This window comes from Pelodiscus sinensis, chromosome 1 (assembly GCF_049634645.1).
Source record: "Pelodiscus sinensis isolate JC-2024 chromosome 1, ASM4963464v1, whole genome shotgun sequence".
Classification (NCBI taxonomy): Eukaryota; Metazoa; Chordata; order Testudines; family Trionychidae; genus Pelodiscus; species Pelodiscus sinensis.
In genome coordinates, this window is record NC_134711.1 from 143,853,212 (window position 1) to 143,873,493 (window position 20,282).

Sequence of the window (20,282 nt, forward strand, 5' to 3'; positions counted from 1 at the left end):
ATAGTGTGCCCCCCCCCCAGCAGACCAGGCTTTTGTTTTGGACCCTGGAGCAGAGCAGCTGGGGCGCTGCGGATTGGTCCTGCAGCACCCGCTCTGGGCACTACTGGACCAACTCGGCAGCACCCCAGCTGCTCTGCCCCAGGTCCTGATTCAGCCGCTGCTGGTCAGTTTCAGCAGTGGCTGAATCAGGACGCCTGGGGCAGAGCAGCTGGGGTGCTGCTGGGTTGGTCCAGTAGCGCCGAGGAGCAGTGCTACTGGAGCAACCCAGCAGCACCCCAGCTGCTCTGCCCCAGGCGTCCCCAAGTCAGCCGCTGCTGAAACTGACCAGCGCTGACTACAGGAAGCCCAAGGCAGAGTTGCTCTGCCCCAGGCTTCCTGGAATCAGCGCTCATCAGTTTCAGCAGCAGCTGACTTAGAGAAGCTTGGAGTTCTTAAGTTGAATCTGTATGTAAGTCAGAACTGGTGGTCAGTTTCAGCAGCGGCTGAATCTGGACGCCAGTTCCGACTTACATACAGATTCAACTTAAGAACAAACCTACAGTCCCTATCTTGTACGTAACCCGGGGACTGCCTGTATTTTCCCTTCACCTCTCATCATTGCCTCTTGAAAGAGGAAAACAGGGATCTCTGTTGAGTAGGACCAAATCCAGCTAGCTTCTCTCACACAAATAGTCATGTTGAAGGTAGTGGGGCTATTAACATGAGCAAAGTGATTGGAATTTGTCTGTTTCTACAACTTATGCACTGTGATTGTTTGAAAGATTGCACAGACCTAGGCTCTTTATAACAACATGACCAGTTGCCTGTCTAGGAAGTACTCTGATCAAGTTTTCCTGGCGCATGTGCTGGTAGGTAAACAAGACCGTGAATGGGACCAATTTGCATCAGGAAGTTCACCTGCCCAGTTACCTAAGGTTTTTCAGTAAACATTTTGGGATAAAACCAACTTCACCCCTTTAGAATGGACATTTCCAAATTCTGAGCAGGTTTAGAGGACATGGTTATTTAAAACACCAGTAGATCATCTAGTATAAGGGTGGGCCAATTTAAACAAACCTCATTGTGGAGATGCCTCTTTAAGGCCCCATGACTGAGAAATCTATGTTTACAATACATTCTGAACTCACTGGGAACATCTGCAACTGACAATAAGTATAAAAACCCTTTCCACATGGAAAAGAATCATGCCATTCTAGCTGCTTATGACTTTGTCAGCAAATGAAGCTGAGAATCCACCATCCAAACAGTGAAATGTTGCCTCACCAGTTTCCTAAGAATTTTCAAGCTCTTCTTGGTCCATTAATTTATTTCTGCCTCCCTATCTGCCCCTGAGGTCTCCGCCTCTGATCCTGGCACCGCCATGTGATTTGTACACAGCAGAATGCTGATAGGAATATGTAACTGACTCCCAGTTTGAGGTGATCTTGGTACATAATCAAACAGAAGACGTATTTGTAGTTCTGTCAGCTCCAAGATAGTTTTTTTTTTTTTAATGTTTTGACTTTACAACATATTAGTATAGCAGTTTTCTTAAGGTTATATATAAAGAGCTATTGCCAGGGCTACATAAATTACATCTCTCTCTTCTCCCCCATTTAATTGTGTGGCTTGTTCCTGAGCATGACAACTGAAAGGGGAGAAAGCTAGCCACAGGGAATTTGTCCATTTGTGTTAATGTAGCTGTCTTTTTATAGCTAACTCAGGATTGGGAGCCAGAATTCTGTTCCCAGTTTTGCCACTGACTTGGTGTGTGCTCTTGGACTAGTCCCGTTGCCTCTTTTTTGCATCAGTTTCTCCATATGTAAAATGGGAATGAAAATATTTCCAAACCTCACAGAGCTGTATTAAGGGTTTTTTAATCTTTGTTCTCAACATGTTTTACAAATGGGATCTCAAAAGGAAGGATCAATTATAAATAAAAATTAATAATATAGTCTATTGATCTGTGTCTTTAAGTATGGGGTAAGATATACCCACCAAAAAGTTCAGCACATTTTTCCCTATCCTGAATTCTGTCAGTAATTAATTTTTGAAGCATGATCTTGCACTGTTCAGTCAGAACAGAATCTCTGGAATCATTCATATTGCCACATAAACAAAAGCATAGTGTTCAAATGCTTTGATTTCTAGAGCAGAATGTTTAAATTCTAATGCTTTACTGAGATGATTCACTTTAGGAGGGGAAGCAGGTTCACTGGTGTATCATGGCAACAGAGTATTAATGGCATTATGAAATCTTCTTGCAATGGATTCAGTAAGCTAGAAACTTAAGTCTTTTATTCGGAGTTTATGTATTTTGCAGAAAGCTACAAGGATTTTGGATGGAGCCTGCAGATTTCTTGTGGTTGATGTAACATTTTTTGTTCGTGTGTGTGTGTGTGTGTGGCTTTTGGGATTGTCTCTATGAGGGAAGGGTATTGATGTATTTTGGCTAGAGAATGGAAGGAACATGTATCGAGAATTTTCAGGACTCTATAAACATGGTTCAAATCAATGGCCTGAAACACTTAGGTGGTTTCCCTTTAAGGATTGCATGAATAGAGTTCTCATATCTTGGACTTGTATTATAATTTTGTTATAGCACAGAGCTCCGGTCATGAGAGAGACAGGCTATTTTTCATCCTGTCTTCTCTTTTTTTCTAGGCGTTTGGGCAGTTTTGTGTAATGCCACTTTTATTGAGGTAAGAGTACATTCCATATCTTCATTCTAAGCTAAAGTTTTTTCCCAGGGCCCTGAACAAAGTGGGCAGAACTATTGCGCAGAAGTTCTTGTGTTTGCTGCCTTTTTCTTTAATTTTTCTAATTTGATGACAGTCAGATTTTCTGTCAGGGAAGGTTTAACCCTTTCTTTTCACAGCCGGTTTTGTGCTTGGAAACTTCTTTTGGATTGCCTCTCTGCCATGTTGTATGTTTTTACTACAGAGCCATCTCATCTTTCTCCAAGTATACTGATCCAATTTTTTTTCATTCCTATGTAGCAGGGGCAGGAGAGCAATGAGGAGCTATGACCGATCCCTGGGGTACAACCTGGAACTATGGGACCACTGTGCTCCTTTAACTCTCCAGTTATTCTGTTTTAATCTGACCTTGCCAAATGGTCCTGAACGTTTACCTGCCTGGTCATAAAATCTACCTCAGTCTCAGTACATTGCTTATTGGAAGGAGGAATATTTTACTCAACTTAGAAAGAAAAAGTTAACTCTTCTCCGTTGAGTAGAACTTTGTAAGGCTAGTTGAAGGAGATGTCTCTTTCAATGACGTTATTGATGTTTCTACCTGCAGAGAGGCATGAATGTTGAAGCCCTGTCTTGCCATCACATTGTGTTCCACTAAAAGTGCAGAAGCATGCTCTGAGCCCTGAGGGTAGTCGTTTCTAAATTACCTTGGTTTTTTCCTGGGACCTCCTTCCCAATTACAAGAACATTGTGTGGGCATCAGTCCATGCTGCTGTGCTATGCTTTGTAGAGGATATGTAAAAGATCTGCTCTAGGAATTATCTGGGAGGGAAGTTCTGTGGCCTGTGTTATATAGGAAGTCAGACTTGATTGCAGCGATCCCTTCTGGCCTTGGAATGAACAATTAGTGAACAACCTGATAACCTCCTGCTCCACCTCTGCAGAGGAACATGGTGACACAGAGAGAATTGTTTTCTAGTAGTTCTGCAAAACTGTGCTGGGAGAAGCAAGTTGTTCAAAAGGAGAACTCCCCAGAAGTGTGTGTTTCCTTTTACCAAAATAGTTTTGAATTTAAAAAGTTAGGGTGGGGCCTGACCCTCCTTCTCTCTTGCAGGATGAATAATTTCACTCTCCTGCACTACCTTGATATCCATGAAGACCCCACATTTATTCCAGAGGTTGCTGCTGAAGGAAGAAAGGAAAAGCCTGAGACTAAAAGCACCTCGGAAATTCTCAAGCAGTTGATGGAGACAAGGTCAGCAGGGTCTGTAAGCAGGGGGTTTGTGTATTACTGCAGTATTGCACCATTTTGTCATTGTCTATAGGCTGGCCAAAATTAGGTCTCCCAAAACAAAGTGACTTTCTGTATGTCTTAAAAGTGGCCCAAATTATAAGGAATTTTTCTCCTTGGTTGTTTTCTGAACTCTAATGTGCAACATCTTTTCCTTTCTCTTCCTTTCAGTTTGTGTCCTTACTTAATAATCTTCTTGTGCTATTTTAGCAAGTTCTACTATTAAAAGCTCCCTTTTCTTTATTAACTAGACTGGGTGGGAGAGAGACTGTTTTGAACTAAGATGCATTTGAAATAAGTGCTGTTTATGCTAGGTATGTACATGGTTTTTAGACCAGCTATAGCAACTTTAAAAACATGCTAGCTGCCCACAGTTGATCCTACGCTCTCTCCTGGGCTGCTGTCCTCTTTCCCCCACCAAGTATCAAGCTTGACAATGACCAGTGAAACATGTTTTTAAAAGGTGTTGAGACATTTTATAGAGCGCGTAATTCAAATTTACTAGCTATCTTGGTTAAAGACAAGGAATTAATTACCCACATACTTAGGAAAGCTTTATCTTTTACTTGGAACATGCAGATTTGTCCATCTTACCATTTAATGTTTTAACTGATTTGTAAATGTCTGTCTATATATTGGAATATATTACACACCAGAAACTACAGAAAGTTATAGATTTCTTTTAAGCTTATAGCATGTCGAAGTATTCTTTGTGATGTGTTTTGAGTGTGAGCTTTTGGGGGAAAGAATATAGTTTTTGCATAGTCTCTAATGGGCCTTGCAAACACAACTAATAATTATAGTAACTTTTCTGTGGCAAGATATTCCTTAAACCTTCTTCTAAACTGGATTTCAGTTGCTGGTTTTTTTTTAACATGAGTCTGTTTATTGGGATATTTAGGTTTTGTATTTAAAAAAACTTAGGGGGAAAATATTCAAATGAACCTAAATAATGTAAAAGCCTTAATTCCATGACTCAAACTCCTAAGTCACATAGGCACTTTTGAATATTATATCCTTATATAGAGAGGGATTTCTTTACGGTTAAAGACATCCGCTGGTATTTCCAAAGGAGCCCAAAGAAGTTAGCTGACTTTCAGTGGGATTTTGGCAATGAATGTTTTCTGGATGGGAAAGGGATTGTGGTTGCTACACTGGAATCTGAAGTACTAGGTATAACTTTCCCAGTCACACCTTGTCTTACTTTTATTGGCATTATGAGAGTCGAGGGAGGTTCTTTGGCTGCTGATCATCACTTTTTTATTTCTCCCTTTGCAGGCCTAATCCTGCCAATAGTGGGTTCAGTTTCAAAGGGATCCAGGATTATCTGAACTGCTATCGGTAGGTGAGATTAAAGGATTTTTGAAAACCCTATAGTATTAGGGCACCCTTTTATCCGCTGTGGCTTACTAGGGTTCCCTGTATACCTAATAGATCTGTTGGGAAATTCTCTCCCCGTATTTGTCCTAAAGATATGTCCTCCTAATTTCATCCCGTTACTTCTAGTTCTTTACTCTCGTCTTTTGAATTAATCCTCTTCCTTGATAGTTTTTGCCCTCTTCCAGTAATTCCAGACTGTTGCATAGTGCTGCTAGGAAGGGGACCTCTGGCTGAGTCCCTAGCACTCTAGTTTATCTGCAGTCTTCCCAGGAAAGTAGGGAAAAATACCTTGTGTCACGTGTTCCCCAGCTGCTTCCAGTTGGGTGGAAAGATGGAAGGTTACCACAGTGCAGAGCCTTTGGGGATGCTAAAGAATCTCCACCAGGTCTCCCTGCTGCTTGCTCTCCCTGTTTGACACCATTTTACCTAGTGCCTGCAAGCAGACCAGAAGTTGCTGGAACACTCCATAGGCCTAATGGTTTTTGTTCCTGCATAGAGTTTAAAGCTCTTCTCAGCAGGCCTAACAAATCTGCCTGCAAAGATGCTCCGTGTTGTGCTCTGAGCTCAGCCTGCTCTCTGGCCAAAGGAAGTTCCACAGCCTTGGATCCTTTGCCAAAGATGTTGGCGTGTTGCATGGGCCATTTCACGCTGTGTGAGGTTATAAGCAATTGTCATGTGTCCTCCCACTGAGGATATAAAAAAGTAAGAGTTCTGCCTGGAGCTCTGCCATTTATAACCCTCTTGTTGATCTTGGTGTTCCCAGGCTTCAGATTGAGTGTCCAGCCCCTATCTGACTCTCTGGGTCCAGGAGTGCTATGGAGATGAGAGCCAATTGGGAAAGAAGCATTTCATGTGGCACAGTAGTACTAGCTGCTAGGGAGTGTCACTAATCAACTTCCGATTGATTCCTGTCTCGTTCTCAGCACAAAGGGTGATGGCATGCCACCTTCATGCCCAAGGATGGTTTCCTCCAGAACAGTGTGAAAAACAGACACAGTCCCATGGGGAGGGACAGTGAGAATCATGGACGCTGATTCTGGGACTGGAGCACGCAGGGGGGAAAAATACAGCATCCAGCTTCCTCTCAGCACTTCCTGCTCACTGTGGTCAGCTGTTCAATGGCATGCAGGGATCACTGGAGATGAAGCAGGCAGAGGGGGAAGTTGAGGCTAGTGGGAAGAGGTAGGACGGGGGTTGAACACCCCTCAGGAAAACAGAAATTCAACGTCTCTGGCGGGAATTGTAACAGGGTCCCAATCACTAAACTCTCTTCTATTTTATAGGACTGGGGAGTTGACCCCCATGCAGGTTGCTAAGAATATTATCGCTTCACTGGAGGACTGTGAGAAATCTAGCCCGCCTCTCCGAGCAATTGTGCAGTGGGACCGGGCACAGATACAGAGGGTATGTCTGCTTTTGGTGAGAGTAGGCTCCTTCATCCGTAGCAGCCATTGGTCAGCTGAATAGGCACACTTTCCCTGCAGAAGAAGATCTGAGGGACTCTATCAGGCTCTGGCTCTGATCTGCTGCATAGATGTTCTCAGATCCTGGATTATGATAGCTGAAACGAAGTGTGCTGCATATTTCACCCTTCTCTGTTTTTCACACTCCCTCCCTCTTAGAGGGCCATCAATGACTTGGTTTCACTTACTCCAGAGGGACACTAATACTACAGCAGTTGCAGACCCTCCTAAATGTTGCCTAAACCAGAATGTGTTTCTCTGTGGTATCCAAACTGTTCTTCCCACCTTGTGGTTCCTTTTATCCCAAGACCTCAACATAATTGATCATCAGCAGTAGCTTCTCTGCTCTCACCCACAGTGGAAGGGCTCTGGGCCCATTGTGCCGAGATCTCCTTGTGTTGTGTTTAGTTTAGTTTGCATTATTGATTATGCATGCTTTCTCAGATATATCCCATTGGCCAACTAAGGTAAAATCTTTCTCTCCAGATGGCTGAAGCCTCCACTACTCGTTACAAGAATAAAAGCCCCCTTTCTCTCCTGGATGGAATCCCAGTCTGCTTGAAAGAAGAGATTAAAGTTGTGAGTTCCCTTTGTGGGTGGCATGTTGCATGGCCAGTTCATGGTGTGTGAGGTTATAATCACTTTTCATTCATCCTCCAGCTGAGGGACATGCAAAGGCACTTAAAAGCAGTGCACATTAAAATGCATGAAAGGAAACGTGTTGCGTTTAAAAAAAAAAAGTGATTGGCTTGTGTAACTCACTGCTGCAGGTGCTTGTTAAGGCAAGCATCTCAGTAAGATTTTTGGAAAGAAAAAAAGGTGTAGGTTCCGTATTTATATGAATAAGAGTAGATTTTGCAGTTGCAGTAGCTAGACTAAAATATTAAGACCAACCCTGGAACATGACTTTACAAATAACAGATACAGAATAGGCTTTTTGTAACTTCTAACAGCATGTAACCCATGAAACCTGCAAGGTGGGAAAGTGTTGGAGAGGGAAAAGAAACGTTTCTGATTCTGACAATACAGAAATTCAGTAAACTTAGTCCTGGAGTTGGACAATGAGATTTCCAGAAGTTCTCAGTGTTGGCCAAACTCTGGCAATTGGATTCTTACCATTGATGTCGGGAGACTGGAGTTAGAATTAGAGTTTGTTGAAAAATGTCAGCTAGCTGAAGCAAAATGTTTTCCCAGAACACAAGTATGTTTCCATTGAAAACCTGCCAGGGTACCAAAGTCCACAGTACTGACAGGAAATCTACTGGCCCCAGTGGGAGCCATGCGTCTGGAAACTTGGAGGCTCTCCACTTCATAGCTGCAGCTCAGACAGCGGATGAGTGAAATGGGCATTCTGTAGCAGTGGTGAAACTGATGGAAATGTCAAGTTCACGTCCGTTTTGGGAACACCATGGTTCCCTGATGTTGGAGTGGAAATTTAGAAAATGTTTAGAGGTCTTTGGATTTGAAAAAAAACAAAAACAAAAAAAACCCAAAAAATAACCTAGTGAATCTTGTGTTTTTTCTGAATACCAATGAAAGCAAATTTGCAAAATATAAATACTGACATTTCTTGTGGGTTGAAGCCCTGAGTTTCAGTTAGGACAACAGTGATTGCTTTTGTAAATCCCACCCAGTTTTTTGCCTGTGTCCTAGCAATAGTTACTGTTAGTTACTCCTGATAGCTATGTCAGCAATTAGATGGTGCTTCTATACATGTCATTGTACTGTAGCCATATTGGTGGGAGTTACAGGTGTTGCGTTCTGTTCTATTCAGTTTCATTCTCATCATCCAGAAATGAGGCCAGTTATTTGGGTCCTTAAATACCAATTTAGGTGCCTGACTTCAGGCATCCAGGTTTGAAACCTGCAGCCCCTTCTAGTATATGAATGAGGAAAGTGGAGCTGCACAAAAGAGACATGGTTTCCTATCTGGCCAGCAGGTTGGAATTATCATGGATATTTTGATAGCGTTTTCCAGCCAAAGATCTCCAAGCCCTGTGCAAAGATGGCTCACTGTTATGTGACTGACTATATAGCTCTCTCCCCAGCCTGATTATATATCATCTGTATGGAGCAGTTTGGGAAATATTAAGCCTTTGATTTTAGGTTCTCTGATTCCAAGCAGCCTCCAGAGAGAACCAGCATGAAGTAGGTAGAACCCTTCCTGAGCTGTGAGGCTGAAAACAGCCAGGCTATGTCTACACTGGCAGCTTCTTGCGCAAGAACATCTTGCGTAAGTGTTCTTGTGCAAGAAGTCTTGCCCAAGAAAACATCCACACTGCCATGTGCGAGCTGTGCTTTTGTGCAAGAACGCCCATGGCAATGTGGACACTCTCTTGCATAAGAAATCCCAGCCGAGGGCTTACACCTGATTAAAAAAGAGCGTAACTCTTGCACAAGGAGCCCTCTCTTACCACACCATACTGTAAATTTCCTTGCGCAAGAGCGGGTGGGCAGTGTGGACTCTCTGCAGATTCTTGCACAAGAACGGTTGTACTTGCGCAAGGAGCCGCGAGTGTAGATATAGCCCCATTGTACTTGCCTGGCTCTGATTTCACCATAATGCCTTGTGCCTCTGGGTCAGATGTGCACTGATTCTGCAGAGAATCCTGTCCTGCCTGTTGTGGAGAAGACGTCCCTGGGTGGTATGTGTTCAGTACACCTAATGCACTATTTGGTTCCTTCCTCAGGTGCCTTACCACCACCGAGTGGGAACAGTGTACCTAGGGACAGAGCCAGAGACTGAAGATGCTACAGTAACCAGGAAGCTGCGGGAGGCGGGAGCGATCATTATCGGGGTTTCAAACATGCATGAGCTAGGAATTGGCACCACTGGCTGTAACCCCAACCGGTAAACAAGTCTCCTCTTCTCCCCGTTCCCTTTTCTTTTTAACAGCCAGTTAAATTTAAAAACCCATCCGTCCTGCAACTCGCTGTTGAACATTCTCACCTGTAACTTGCATGTTGGAAAAGAGACCACCTGAGCTGTGGGCAGATTTTAGTGCCCGAGGGGTGGGAGTGTGTCAATCAAGACAGCAGGGTGCCTAGAGAAGTGCTGTTGCTTGTGGGCTACTTATGAGAGGTGACTTTGGTTCCTCGTCTGCCCTAAGGTGAGTCTGGCCTTTTTGAAAGTAACTGCACTCTCATTGTATCTCCTTCAGACTCCATGGCACCACTAGGAACCCATACAACCCCCAGCACTTCACTGGCGGCAGCTCCAGTGGAGCGGCTGCTTCCGTGGCGGCAGGTGAGCTGTGCTAAACCTAGCCAGGGGAGAGGCCACTTCAGGAGTTGCCGGGACTGTGGGAAAGTTTCTGGGGGGTGGCAGTGCTGTGGGGGTGGAGAGAGAGGCCTGCGACAGATGTTTTGGGAGCAGGGCAGAAAACAGAAGATGGCAGGATCCAAGGGAAGGGACTGGGATCGCAATTAAGCCAGCGAGAGGAAATAGGCTTTCCAGGCAGTGCTTTTTCTGGTGTAAAAGTGGTTGGGTCTCTCTGAAGGAATTTGGAAGTCAGTGAGCATCGCCATTGGTAGAGATGGGAACTTTGTACCATATGCCCTCTCTTTCCTGTTAGAAATGCTGGGAAAGTAGTATAGAAAGGGCTGTACAGTCTTCATGGTCCCACACAAATATAAATTTCTCCTTAGGTCTTTGCCCACTGGCTATTGGTTCTGACGGAGGAGGCTCTGTGAGGATTCCTGCTTCCTTCTGTGGTGTTGTGGGACTGAAAGGTATTGCCTCCTTTACCTGGCTGGGGGGGCCTGCATTTCCTTGGGGATAGTGCCTCATTCTCCCCCCCCCCATTCCAATACCCTCCTGAGAATTAAGCTGTTCTTTAGCCCTGTGCAGGAGTGGGGACAGGGGGGGTCAAGTCAGTTCAGCAAGTGGCTGTAAACCTGCGAGAAGAACCGAGATCTGTTGTATTTGACTTGTGACTTCAAATGCGAGGTTGTGAGCTATTAAGAGCGTGTGTGTCAGCATGTCTCACTGATTGTTAACTAGAATGGAAATCATTTGCCACCCAACATGGAGATGTTCACTGCTTAGTTGGTATGTCCCTGAGGGTACGTGTCAATTGGGGTATTCTGTACATCAGCCACTCTTGACTTCTAACCCCATCGCAGCAACATCCCTGGCTGAAGGAGCAGGATAAGTAAATGTCTTCCCAAACTGGAGAGTAGGGACTTATTGGGGGGTGCAGGTAGTGGAGGTGAAGGATGCCACACATGAGCCCCACTAGCCTTGGCATCAGGGTCCAGAGGCATCTCTGATGTGGCACTGCAGAACCTCACCCTGCTAGGGGTTTGGAATGCACACGAGGAAAGTTGTCTCCCTCCAGCAAGTGTTACATTTGCCCCCTTCTTCCTGTATTCTTTTAGGCAAGAGAAGACTAAGGGGCAAAGAAAGGTTGGGAGGAATCACCCATTTGTCAATCCATCTGCTTCTGTCCTGAGAACTGCAAATCCCCAGGATTGATTTACAGCTTGTAAATAAACCTTCCCCACCCTCCGAATTCTGTAGTTTTGAATAAGGTGGTCGCCCCAGCCCTGTATCTCAGGTTTGGGTCCCAGTTACTGCTGGATTAGTTAAACCCCAGTGAATTTGTACTCCTTTCTTGGGGCATGGGAGTGGATAGCATGTTATGGCAGACCTCAGAAGTGGGGAGGAAATTCTGCTAAGTAGGAAGGCAGTGTTTACAGGCCTCAGTCCCACTGCCCCCGATGTATACCCTTAAAGTGAAGCACTATGTGAGTTGTCTTGTTGCACTCAGCTGGACTGCGTATGCGCTCAGAGTTCAGCATGTGCATGTTTGCAGGAGCAGGGTTTTGGTTCCCGGTGGAAAGGTGTGGGCGCAGTCACTTCTGCTCTGTAAAAGCTCCCCAAGGCTCCAGAGCTTGGTTTCCAAAATGCTAGACTTGCAATCTCTTCTTCTTCCTGAGCACGTGTGTCCTGGTGCCTCCCCTAAAGTGCTTCCCTAACGTAAAATTGCACTGGAGGACGGACTTAAGAAAGCAGCCCTGCCATGGAATTTCAGTCAGTCTCCTCCAGCTCTTGAATGTCTGTGCTGTCATCAGTGCTAGCATCTAGCTGAACCGGGTCCGAAGCCAAAGATGCTCTTAGTTTTCTCTCACCCCTTGCATCCTCTGGAATCTCCTCTGTGAAGTGTTCTGGGTGTGACTGACGTGAGGAAGAAACCCCGTCTAGAGCCACTATCTCTGTGACACCAGTGTGGTCTCAGTCCTCCTCTTCTTGTGTGCCTGGAGCGAGACTATTAACCAGCAAGGGGATGAGGCTAAATACCAAAGATGGGCCTGAACCAAAACCCAGATCTCAAACGAGGCACTTTAGAAAGACCAAGTTGTGCCCAGCACTAATCGGTCTCCAGTTAATACTGTTCCTTTATGTGTCTCTCTCTGACCTGTGTGTCTGTGTCTTGAAGGTACATTTGGGCGCATCAGTGCTCACGGCTGCCTTCCGCTCTCCTACTCCACCGTCAGCCTGGGTAAGCGATCCCTGGCTCCACTACTCTGACTTCCCTGGGCTTGTATGTGTGTGCGGACCCACAGCTGTTGTGAGCCCCTGCGTGGGAGTGGATGTGCCCTGTTCACCCCTTGTCCTGTTTGTAACCATTTCGTTTATTCTGGACAGGCCCCATTTGTGCATCCGTGACAGATGCAGCCATTGCCTATAGCATCCTGGCTGAGCCAGATCCACTATACCCCTATGGTGAGTGAGCTTTGTTCTCTCCATTATCCCCCCTCTCCCTGCCTGTCCCCACTGGGTTATCCTTTGCTAATGACCTGTGTGATACCTTGCTGTGGTTAGCTTCTGCCCAACAGGGGATCTTTTCTTTTGTCCTTTGCAGGACTACAGCAGCCAAAAGCATCCCTGTCGGAAATCCTCACTCCTGACCTCAAGGGCTTAAAACTGGGAGTGGACTGGATGTTTTTTAAGGTGCCTGTTGTGTGTCTGATGCATTGAATCAGCTGTCAGAATTCCTTCAGCTCAACCTTCCCCTCCCCTAGCCTGCCAGCTGAGGTTTGATCACAGAGGTCTTTCTTCTTGCTGCCCATAGCGCTCGGACTTGCTTCCGACTAGGTCAGAAACTTCACAACACAAATCTTTTTCAAGAGAAAATGCTCTTGTTGAAATGGGCATTTTCCATAAGAAAACATGGATTAAGTTAGAGTTTTTGACTTTGCTGAAGAAGCATTTTGAACTGCAACTGTTTCCTGACGTCAAACAGTTTAGTTTAAAATAGCACGGCAGAAATGGAAACACCCGCATTAGAAAAGGAAGTATTTCAGTTTGCATTGACCCGCTTGAATTGACATTTGTGAGAACGCTTCTGTCAAGGCTAATCCCCACTCTGGCATGATGAAAGCAGAAATGGGGGCCTGCAAAAGCAACCTCAAAACCTGATCTCTACAGGCTTTGGTACAAAAAAATTCCCCCTCCCCTCCCCCCCCAGGATTTTGGGGAATCCGCTGCCACCATAAAGTGCTTTTGAACCCACAACAGGGGTGGACACTTGAAACCAACCCCAGGGCACCCAAAGCTCCTTTTTTTCCAAAGAGCTTGAAAAGAAAAGAGAAAATACAAGTTGCAGTCTGATTGTCCCCTCGTCAGAGGCATGCAGATCCCACAGACAGATTTTCCAGGACACAGAATTGAACCAACACCAGGTTAATTAAAAAAAAAAAAAGAAAGAACTTTCATTATTAAAACAATACCCAGTTACAAGCATAGTTGAAATGGCTAGATGGTAAGAGCCACCAGTTAATATACTTATGGAGGATTCCCATGGGCTCAGGACTTCATTGCAAAAGAGAGGAACAACCGTTTCTAACAGCACAGACATCAGATCCAAATTCCCAAACCAGAAAACAATAAAACCTGACGGATTTATCTAGACTTTACCCTACTTACACATGATGAAAAGTCTTTTTCTTGGAGAGAGACATGTCTTTTGTCTCCCTTGGTATCTAGAGAGCAAAACTGGCCCAGAAACAAAGGAGGGAAAAGCCAAAAATTCCTGTGTCTCGGTTTGAAATCCCTATCTGCATTTCTATTGACTAACTGGTACCTGGCTAGGTACAGAGACATAGTTAATCCCTTAGTCCCCAGGCTGCTGGCCAGTCTTCATGGTTATGACAGCTTGATTCTGCCAAAAAAGTCAGTATTTCAGCTTTTCATCCCACTTGAAGACGAAAACCAGTTTTTCACAGGATGGAAATTCCACTTTCCAGCCAGCTCTGCCCTGCACCCACTGTCTCCTCAAGACTGTACTGGGGTCACACTCCTTCCACCCAAGCCAGACACGGTGGGGCTGTATGCAAGGGAGGGTTCACGTGCTGTATTAGCTGTCTCATAGCTCTATTTTCCTCCCACTTGTCCAGTCTAGCAAGTGCAGGGCTATGTGATCTTGGAGCTGGGGCCCTTAAAATAGGTTTAGTGTGGGATGTGTTGGACCTACTGCCCATGCCTGTGTTGCGAGGAGGAGAGGCACATGTGGCCTTAATTTGGTGCTCAGGATAGTGGAAAGGCTGGGGTTGAGCTCAGCCGGGGGGAAGAGGGCATGACAAGTGATAACAGCCGCTAGTTAATGTATTTTTCGGTCTTTTTTTTCAGGCTTGTGATGCAGAAGTTTTGGCAGTCTGCCAGAAAGGTACAGCACAAGTTTCATCATTTCTGGTAGCTGCTCCCCCAGCAGCTTTTTCCCATAAAAAGCTATGGTAAAGGCTAGAAAGGCCCCGGGGGCTCTGGCCTGTGGCAGCCTGCAGCCTTGTTAGTTTGGAGGCGAAAAGTGTTGAGTCCCGTGGGGGCAGCTGTCTGTAATTCAGACTCTGTCACGTTCTCTTGTCTCCTCTCTAAGAGTTGCCCTTTGTTCAGCGAGCTCACGCGTCAGTTCTGGAATGCTAACCTGGCTCCTGCTGCCTGGCTATGTGACTGCAGTGGCCATGTGCCCCAAATCACCCTGATCTTATTGGAGTCGTAAAGCTAAGCAGGGTTGGGCTCATTTTGTTCACATAGGAGTGCTGTCTCCTCTCCTGCCCCCATTGAGCACGATGTTCCAGGCTTGTTGTTCCTTTGCTGTGGATATAACCCAGCCTGTGCACCATCATCTTTACAATATAATTGTACAAACTTGTCTCCTGAAAGCCTTTCTGGGTTTGTCTTGTCGTAGCATTAGTGCTCAGTTGGGTAGGAGATGTGGGCATGAATCCTCCTCCCATCAAACCACAGCATGTGGCTCTTTTGACTACAGATGTGGTGCAGGGATACTGTCTCGCAGGAAGCAGGTTTATCAGAGTTCATAAATGAAGCAGGGATGTACCTTGTCAGTAGTTGGATGAGAGACATCAGTGGTCTGTGTGATACGTATCACCCAAACCTCAGATTCTAGCTGCTGACCTATCTCCTCCAGAGTTTTTTGGTTGTGCATTTATCCCACCCGGTCCTAGCTCCTATTGTGATTGTCTCCCTGTGAATTTTTAATTCAGATTCCACCTTACAGACCTCAGGGCCCCCATCTGCCTCAAAACCAGCATTCACACCAGAATTGTGTGTATTTCAGGAAAGATGTGGAGAAGGTCCAGAAAAGAGCAACAAAAATGATTAAAGGTCTAGAAAACATGACCTATTAAGGAAAACTGAAAGAATTGGGCTTGTTTAGTTTAGAAAAGAGAAGACTGAGAGGGGACATGATAGTCATTTTCATGTACCTAAAAGGATGTTACAAGTTGGAGGGAGAAAAATTGTTCTCCTTTACCTCTGATGACCGGGCAAGAAGCAATGGGTTTAAATTGCAGCAAGGGAGGTTTAGGCTGGACATTAGGAAAAACTTCCTAACTGCCAGGATGATTAAACATTGGATTAAAATGGCTAGGGAAGTTGTGGAATCTCCATCACTGGAGATATTTAAGATCAGGTTGGATAGACAGCTATCAGGGTATGTCTACACTTGCAACCTAATTTGAACTAGGGCTGCAAATGTAGGCATTCGAAATTGCAAATCAAGCCCGGGATTTAACTATCTCGCACTTGATTTGCATGTTAACGGCCAGGCGCCATTTTTGAAATTTACAAGCCTGGACTAACTGCCCGCGTCTACACACGACAGGGAAACAGGCATTTGAAATAAAGCCCTATTTCGAACTACCTGTTGTTTCTCCTGCAATGAGGTTTAACAGGTAGTTCGAAATAGGGCTTTATTTTGAACATCTGTTTCCCTGCTGCGTGTAGACACCGGCAGTTACTCCAGGCTTGTAAATTTAAAAAAAAAAATGGCGCCCAGCCGGGAACATGCAAATCAAGCGCGGGATATTTAAATCCCGGGCTTGATTTGCAACTTCGGTATGGTTCATTTGCCTCCCTACTTCGAAGTAGGGGGCAAGTGGAGACTCAGGGATGGGCTAGACAGTGCTTGGTCCTTCTGTGAGGGCAGGGAACTGGACTTGATCACCTCTTGAGGTCCCTTCCAGTTCTCATTTTCTAGGATTTTGTCCCAGAAGACCTAGCAGCAAGCACTTTGCAAAGTCAGGGAAGCATCATTATGCTCTTTTCACAGACTGGGTAGCTGGGCTGGAAGTGACTTAGCTGCAATGTAGTGAGCCGATGGCAGAATCGAGAGCTGACGCGCATGTCCTCGCTCCTGGACTCACTCTGTCATGTCGATAGCTGTTCAGTGGACAAAAGCTCTGCAGTTTTTTTGTAACCAGATGCAGGCTGGTGTCTTGCTGCCCATGCACTGTGTGACTGTAAGAGCAAAGAGCCTGTTGTAATGTGGTTGTGGGAACCTTTGCCTTGCGGGATTAAATCTCAGCTGTCTTGTAGCCTTCTGAACCCAAGAAATAGCATGCTCCTTTTGCTCCTCTTGCTTTGTGCTCAGCTGTCGAGTACCTGCAGACTTTAGGTGCCTCTGTAGTTGACGTGTCCCTGCCAGAGATGGAGGAGGTGCGGGTGGCGCATGTGATCTGCATTCTCTCTGAAATGAGGGATTTCCTGCAGCCTGACTTCAACACCCATTTCCACCAAATGGTAAGAGGCAAATACATGGATTGTTTGCATCAGCTTTGCTTGTCTCGAGCCATCTGTCAGTCATGGCTACACATGAGTGGGTGGGTTCCTGGTGTGTGGGATCTGGGACTGTCTCCGACTTCTTCTGATGCGTGGCAGGCAACCTACCAACCAAACTGCCATCACATCTTGTTCTGTGCTCCATGGGGAGGTGGCTCTGACTCAGGTGACAGGCTCTGGTGAGAGTTTGACCAGGCTCTTTTCTTACCCTTTGCCCCCCATGGGAGTGGAAACCAGCAGGAATGCGCAGTGCTCACCTGAAGTTTCTTTGTGTTTCAGAATCTGGAGACTCGGCTCAACCTTGCTTTGGCTTCCCAGTTCACAGCTCTGGATTACATCAAGGTGAGGAGTGTGGTGTGGAAGGAGGGGGAGGAGGCAGGCAAAGAAGATGGCTTCTCACAGCCTAGTGGAAGGTTGTCGAGAGGAGACAGCCCACCCTTTGCCCCTGGGGAGAGAGCCATCCAGCAGTGCTGCCCTCTGCATCAGAACCAGCTAGGAGGAGCCCAGATGAGGAGTCATTTGGCCTCATGCTCTTATGTTGGGTCTGATCAGTGAGTCTATGGCGGTGCTGGCTCTTTTATCAAGAAAGGACGCTCTGACCCTCTGTCACAGGGGGCTAGGCACTACGTACGTTCTGCCAGTGGATGCCTTCGTAGTACATGATGCCATCTCCTCTTTGCAGGCAAATCGGCAGAGGACTCGGAGCATGAGCTTTTTGCGAGATATCTTTGCCAACGTGAACTGTATCCTCACCCCAGGTACCTGCGCTGTGGGCTGACCGTAGGCTTTACTGTGGCCTGGAAGGAGACGCTTGGCATAAACACGGCACATTTGGCTTCCAGGGTTAATGTTTAATCCATGCTACATTGCAGAGTTACACAGCAGTGAGGCGAACGTCCTAACTGCTCTGCCCCAGCTCTCAGGGACTTGGAAATTGCTCCTCTGTGCTTCCCTTGCATTGTCACACTCCTGTTAACTCAGTTGGGTGGGTTCTGCAAAGCTGAGTTGGCCTGATTCCAGGGATGTGTTGGAGAAAATGTGTGCCTTAAAGGGGGCTGGATAGTCCCTGCAGGAGATGGTGATTGCTCATTGCCTCTTTCTCTCATGCAGCCACTGCTTGCACTGCCCCAAGAATCCACAGCTCCGACCTCTTGACTGGGAACAATGATGTCCCCACATTACTCCGGACCATGAGGTGAGAACCGGGTGGTTGGGCTGGCCAGTAAAACGTGTTTATGGCAAAAGCTGGGGAAGCTCATCAGTTCTCCAGTCCGCCTCGCCCACTTACAGTGGCTACTGGCAATGGTACAGAAGCACTAGCTCTAGACCGGGCGGGATTGCAGCTGCTCCACTTTCTGCCTCTCCAAATAGCAGTGAATTCGCCACAGTCCCAACAACGAGAGGGCTGGTGACGTCTCCCCGCTCTCTTGCAGATACATGCAGCTTGGAAACTTCACAGGCATCCCGGGTCTGGTGGTGCCAGTTGGATACGCTGCCAGTGGGCTTCCTATCAACTTTCAGGTAAACACGATGACCGCCCCCCCCCCCCCCCCCGCCACTAATGCTACTATGAGATCTGCCCAGGCTGCACTGCTCTGCCACAAGAAGGGTGTCTAGCGCTGACTCCCCCCGCAGCCATCTCACAAAGTGGGTGGAGTTCGGTCCCAGAAAGTCTGAGCTTCTGTTCTTCCTTTGCAACAGACTTCATGCAGAGCTACGTATCTGGGAGACTGAGCCCAGGGGCCAGTGGAAAACACTGGGTCCCCTTCAGGCAAGGCCGCTAGGATTTGGAGTCGAGTGGAGAGCCTTTGAGAGGCAGTGGGGGAGGACGTGCTGTGGGCTGCAGACAGCGTGCGCTAGCTGGCACTCAGCGCCTTCTAGCCTCAGTGAGGCAGCAGCGCCAGCTGGGATTCTCCGCCAGAACTGCCGTCTCGCCCCCTGTGACGACGCGTTGGGGTCCCCCGCCTCCTGCACCCCCGAAATGGCACGAACAGACTCCACCAGCCAGTAGAATAGAGGTGGTTTATTGCTTATCCAAGATACAGCACAGATGTCATCAGGTCACAGGGCAGGCCTAGGATGCCTCAGCCCCCCTTGATATGGGACAGGGGTCTCGGCTTCTAAACCCCCCAGCCTGTTGCTGAGGCTGCTTCCTCCATCCTCCCAGACAGAAACTAACTCACTCTCCTCCAGCCCTGCCCCCCAGCCAGGGGCAGCCTCCACCTTCCTTTGTTCCTCTCCATGGAGGTTAGCTGGTCAGACAGGTTGACTCCTCGCTTGTCTTGCTCGGTGGTGCTACAGACAGCAGCCAGTGAGTTAGCAAGTTACCCCCAACTACGTCACACCCCCACTGCTGCAGCAGTGAACACTTCCTCCCTCTACATCGCGTCCATCCCCCGCTGTTCCTTCGCTCCTTGCCCAGCTACACCTCATCCTGCCCAGCCTCTCTGCACCCCACACCAGTGTCTCCCTGCCGGGATTGGAAGGTGCTGCCTCGTGCTGCTTCCGTTCTGGGGATGGGCAGGCAGAGCCCAGAGAGGGCAGGCCCGCTCCTAGTATAGGGTTGGCAATGCCCAGGCAAGACTAGCTGCAAGGATGAGTTCCTACCTGACCCTATTTTCCAGCCACAGCGTCTTGCTCTTCAGGGGTCCTCACACCGAAAGCACATACCTGCCCACCAGAAGCCTGCCTCTTGTGCCCCAGCCACGGTCCCCTCTGACCCAGGCTGAGTTCCGGACCTGCCCTCCCCTGCTTTGCCAATTCATCTCCTGAGCTATCCATGTAAAAGGCCCCCAGGGGCTTTAGAGCCTCATATACAAGGGGATGTAGGGTTCCTGCATCCGAGGGAGCCCAAGGGGCAGCTAGGATGGCATCACTGGTGCACAGAAACTAAGGGAGAGGAAGGGATGGTGCTTGGGTGGGAGCTGGGAGGGGCCCTGTAATTCTTACCTCCAGTAGGCTTCTGCAACACCTCAGGCCAGGGTGGGCAATCCCTTTCTGATGGGGCGGGGAGGGGGGGTTCAGGCCAAGATTTTGTAAGTGGTCAAGGGCCGTGCTTGTGTATGGAGAGGGGTGGGATCTGGGACGGAGGTTAGGTGCAGAAGGGAGTTGGGGGTAATTGACTGTGGTGCGGGAGAGGGTCTGGGGTCTGAGGGAGTTTGGCTGAAGGAAGGGATTGTGACTGGGGCAGAGGATTGGGGTGCAGGAGAGGATTCTGGTCTGGGGGAGGATGTAAGAGGGGGGTTCAAGGTCTGGGAGGGAGTTGTGACCTGGGGTGAAGACGGTTTTGGTGATGACCTAGGGTAGGGAGTTGGGGTGGGCTGCCAGAGGCAGGCTCTGGCCAGGAGGTGTTTACTTAGGTGGCTCACAACCAGCAGCCCAACAGGACCCTC

General features: G+C 47.3%; 1 protein-coding gene across 1 annotated transcript in view; it reads left to right on the forward strand.

The window, feature by feature from the left end:
* Positions 1 to 20,282, forward strand: part of LOC102458557 (uncharacterized) — a 29,192-nt gene that overhangs the window by 3,355 nt on the left and 5,555 nt on the right. Inside the window, exons 3-19 of the mRNA XM_075905806.1 lie at positions 2,644 to 2,681; positions 3,790 to 3,930; positions 5,245 to 5,307; positions 6,630 to 6,750; positions 7,296 to 7,388; positions 9,500 to 9,660; positions 9,971 to 10,056; positions 10,458 to 10,541; positions 12,251 to 12,313; positions 12,460 to 12,537; positions 12,677 to 12,765; positions 14,443 to 14,479; positions 16,703 to 16,851; positions 17,170 to 17,232; positions 17,573 to 17,648; positions 18,001 to 18,085; positions 18,324 to 18,411. Coding sequence (XP_075761921.1) covers positions 2,644 to 2,681; positions 3,790 to 3,930; positions 5,245 to 5,307; positions 6,630 to 6,750; positions 7,296 to 7,388; positions 9,500 to 9,660; positions 9,971 to 10,056; positions 10,458 to 10,541; positions 12,251 to 12,313; positions 12,460 to 12,537; positions 12,677 to 12,765; positions 14,443 to 14,479; positions 16,703 to 16,851; positions 17,170 to 17,232; positions 17,573 to 17,648; positions 18,001 to 18,085; positions 18,324 to 18,411 — 1,515 coding nt within the window. The remainder of the gene's footprint in view (positions 1 to 2,643; positions 2,682 to 3,789; positions 3,931 to 5,244; positions 5,308 to 6,629; positions 6,751 to 7,295; positions 7,389 to 9,499; positions 9,661 to 9,970; positions 10,057 to 10,457; positions 10,542 to 12,250; positions 12,314 to 12,459; positions 12,538 to 12,676; positions 12,766 to 14,442; positions 14,480 to 16,702; positions 16,852 to 17,169; positions 17,233 to 17,572; positions 17,649 to 18,000; positions 18,086 to 18,323; positions 18,412 to 20,282) is intronic.